This window comes from Triticum dicoccoides, unplaced genomic scaffold (assembly GCF_002162155.2).
Source record: "Triticum dicoccoides isolate Atlit2015 ecotype Zavitan unplaced genomic scaffold, WEW_v2.0 scaffold176605, whole genome shotgun sequence".
NCBI lineage: Eukaryota > Viridiplantae > Streptophyta > Magnoliopsida > Poales > Poaceae > Triticum > Triticum dicoccoides.
Window position 1 is genome coordinate 1,036 of NW_021224009.1, and position 3,983 is coordinate 5,018.

The 3,983-nt window shown below is 45.5% G+C and overlaps 1 protein-coding gene across 1 annotated transcript; it reads left to right on the forward strand.

Moving 5' to 3' along the window:
• The first annotated feature begins 502 nt into the window (after positions 1–502).
• LOC119344624 (putative 12-oxophytodienoate reductase 10) lies at positions 503–1,824 on the forward strand. Its single transcript, XM_037615007.1, has 2 exons — positions 503–718; positions 1,275–1,824. Exons 1-2 carry the CDS (start codon positions 503–505, stop codon positions 1,776–1,778), a joined length of 720 nt encoding a protein of 239 aa, XP_037470904.1. The 3' UTR covers positions 1,779–1,824.
• Positions 1,825–3,983: the final 2,159 nt, after the last annotated feature.

A 3,983-nucleotide genomic window follows, 5' to 3' on the forward strand; every position in this document is an offset into this window, starting at 1 on the left:
GGTATTGCGCAGCTACATGTATTTGTAGGTCAATTGGCAAGGGCCAATTGGGCGGTAAGGGCCTCGAACGTCTTTAAGGGCAACCGTTGCAGGAGAGCGCAGTGTCATCGCCCCACCACCCTGGGAAGGACATCCCAGGTAAGCACATGAACATCATGCACAAGAATCATTATTCGATGTTACGTCTGATTTCCTTGATCCTGCAAGTTTTCTAAATAAATAATAATACCTGCCTTCCATAGTACCTTAGCGATAATTGTTTGATAGCGATGGGCAATACCGATCACACTTATTTCTTCCCATATGTGAATTTGTGGATAGCGATGGGCAATAATTGTTTATTTTTTATTTTTGCGAATAGTGATGGGCAATAATTGTGCAAGAGCATGCAAAGTCCATAAATACCAACTGCGGCAAAAATGATCCTCATTCATTAACTTACTCCAGCAAGTGTGTAGTAAGCAGAAACTTTTATCAACTCCAGTAGAAGGCCGTGCTGGAAATGGCGATGGAGGCGACTCCCCTCCTGACTCCATACACGATGGGTGAATTCAACCTCGCGCACAGGTCTGTTAAGTATGGCAAGGTTGTTCTTGCGCCGATGACGCGGTGCAGGTCGTACGGGAACATGGCCGAGCTGCACAACGTGCTGTACTACGCGCAGAGAGCGGCACCAGGCGTCGTGTTAATTGCGGAGGCCAGTGCGGTGTCGGCGATGGCACCGGGATACCTCATGTGCTCGGCCTGTGGAGCCAGGAGCAGGTGGAGGCCTGGAAGCCTGTGGTCGACGCCGTGCATGCCAAGGGAGCCCTCTTCTTCTGCCAGATCTGGCACACGGGCAGTGTCTCGCCCACTGGTGCCTGCCTGTTTTTCTTTTCATTTTGGGTGCCTAGCTCATGCATAAAATGCTCATTTAATCCATGGATTCCATCCAAACTCGATGGTGTTGTCCTTGTATTGCAGAGTTGGCAGCCCCTCCAGCTCCAGGGTTGGAAACACAGGAAATACCTCAAATCATGAGTGACTTTCATGTCGCTGCAAGAAATGCAATTGAAAACGCTATGTAGTTTTTCTTATTTGCTCCTCACTATTACTAGTAGGGATTCATAAGATACTATATAGGTACCCAGGTAATTAACCAATCTTTGTGAATAAGAAACCCATGCTAACAACAGTTTGTGATTCATCCCACCAATGGCTTGCTTGTCAACAAGTTCATATTTCTTCTTGATGCTGAAAGAACCAACACTCGGCCTCTATGTCGCTGTGATCAGTTCATCGAGGACAATGCTGCCAACATGGATAACATTCGCCGGTTCACCACGGAGGTCATCACCGCCGTTGCTGACGAGGTTGGCGCGCACCGCCTTGGCGTGCGCCTCTCCCCGGTAGCCGACTATGACTCTGACCCCGAGGCGCTCCCGCTGCACGTGATCCGCCTCATGAATGATGTCGGTGCCCTCTACTGCCACATGGTGGTGCCAAGGAATGGAATCCCGCGCAGCCTGCTGCCTTTCAGGAAGGCTTTCAAGGGCACCTTCATCGTGAATGGAGGTTACAACAGGGAGGAAGGGGACAAGGCCGTCGGCGATGGCTACGCCGATCTGGTCTCTTACGGCCGGCTTTTCTTGGCGAACCCGGACCTTCCAGAGCGGTTCAGGAAGAACGAAGGGCTGAACAACTATGACACGGGCACCTTTTACACCTCTGATCCGGTGGTCGGCTACACAGACTACCCCTTCCTTGCTCAGGGTCAGGAGACACAAGTGGCTACCTGATTGACCTCCAGCCAGTTCTTGATTCAGATTGTCAAGCAAGCATGCATGCGTGTACGTGTGCTCTATGTGTTTTTTTTTTGCGAGGCGTGTGCACTATGTTTGTACAATAAAAGTGGGGTGTATAATGGTGTAACTGTGTTTTCCCCATCGTGTACTCTGTATTTTGTTTATGGTGTTATGATCATAATAAATACTGCTATATATGTTGAACCTGGTTTCTCTCCCGTGCCTTGGCTGTAGAACGTGTCAGATGGATGGTCCACTTGGGAGTTGCGAAGAAGAGGCTATACGGCGAGGAGTGATCGAGTAGGTAGGTTAACAATGATTTTGGTAACTTTCGTATGTCAGTAGACAAAGAAATAGGTACCTTTTGGGTCAAAATATTTTAAGAATTTCAGTAGCACACCAGAATTCAAATATTTTGTCGAATTTAGGTGAACTAGTTGTCAACCCATGCATCCCCACGGGCTATCCTAGTTTTAGATAGATACATATGAGTTATAGTTCTATAAGAATAGTTGCATACTCTTGGAAAATGAATTTTAGAAGACAATTATTAAATGTACATGTAGAAAATAACGTGTTCCTGATGCCTTAATAACACCACACATCATATTTTACATATGCCTAATGAATATTTAAAATGTATAACTCTGATCAAGCCTAACATATTTATATATGTAACAAAAGTTATAAGGCGTCAGTAAAACCATTGGCTTTTACAAAGAAGTTTTTTTCATAAGAGTTCATGTGCTTTACAATCTCTAGAGTATTGGAAATACCATGTTTTTTCATATTGCAAAAAGAAACATAGTTTCAGTTGTGTAGGATCCAAGACGTAATTACATCATAATCCGATGTGTTCTCTCTTCCTCCTTTTTAGAATGTTATGAATAAAAGAGGCTCTATACTTTGTTTACAATAAAGTTACATGAACATAATTTTCCACCAGGTTTAATATCCAAATAATAAACTCCATTGCTCCATAAACCAAATCATAAAATTATAACGTGCCTAAATAGTCGAAAAAATGTGGAGTAACATCGTGATAGGTACACGCTTGCACTAGCTCGCACCGCACTACACGCCCAGTGCGCAAGTTTGCTTCTCTTTGGCCTGGTTCGTTGAAATGGCCGATTTTAGTGTTCCTCCAGAGCCAGGCCCAGAGGTACATTGGAATCCGTTTGTCCAAGATTTTGGTCAGATGTGGGCAGCGAAACGGACCAAAATTGCATCCGGCGGGCCTGGCTAAGTCTAATGCAAGACAAAAACCGGGCCCTATGAAAATTTGTTTCATAAAAAAAATATTTAAAGGTGAAATTTATAATCTTGATTTTTGCCTCTTGATATTTATCAACGCCCCTATTAACGAAACAACATGCATGCGCAAAACTTTATAGCTTACGAAGGGCCACATAAGTCACTCACCCTAAGATAGGTAACTACCTTAGATCATCGAATGTATTTTGCCTTGGGACACACTTCTTATAAATGCATGAAACAAATGTTGCTCCGTAGAAAAACCAATGATGAGGAAAATAAAAAGAATTAAAGAACGTTTCATGAGAACCATGAGCTCGATGGAGTACGTCATCAAGAAAACCCCAAGAAAAGAATGGAACCCTGATATCTTACTTGCCTAGTTGGAGATAATAAGCACATAGGGATCTCCATGTATTAATTTTTTTAAAGTGGTCCTCTCCTCATGCTCAAACCACAAAATAGAATACAAGCCCATCCTCCCGGTATCAACTTATGCCGGTTTATTACGCCAGAAATGCTCATCCTCCTTCTTCTTGGCCTACTCCTTGGTCCAGCACGGAGGCGGCGGACCCTATTCCACTTCACGCTCCAGGTGGAGCTTGTGCTGGAGCTTCCCACGGAGATCCCGCTTCTGGCAACAATCTACTTCCTCGTCGTGGGATGCATTTGCCTCTTGCTCAATCGGCGCTCATCGCACGAGCCCATTGCTACCACCTCGGAAAAAGGTCGCCTAACTGTCCTGGGACATTTGGGCGGTAAGGGCATCGGACGTCTTTGTACCGGTTCATATGGGCACCAAGTCAAAAGGAGCTAGATTCCTGTGTCACGGCCTAACAGAGCAGTCCGCCAACAAGGCTTTTTCAGGCGGGGTCGGTCCTAGGAGAAGCTCACTCCCAAGTGGCCGATATCGCACGCAACCCCCTTAGCAGGAGAGCACAGCCC

Excerpts from the sequence above, each read along its gene's own strand:
- LOC119344624 (XM_037615007.1), top strand. The coding sequence starts at position 503 with ATGGCGATGGAGGCGACTCCCCTCCTGACTCCATACACGATGGGTGAA. Across the intron at positions 719-1,274 it reads CCAGTGCGGTGTCGGCGATG|TTCATCGAGGACAATGCTGC; the intron begins GCACCGGGATAC and ends CGCTGTGATCAG.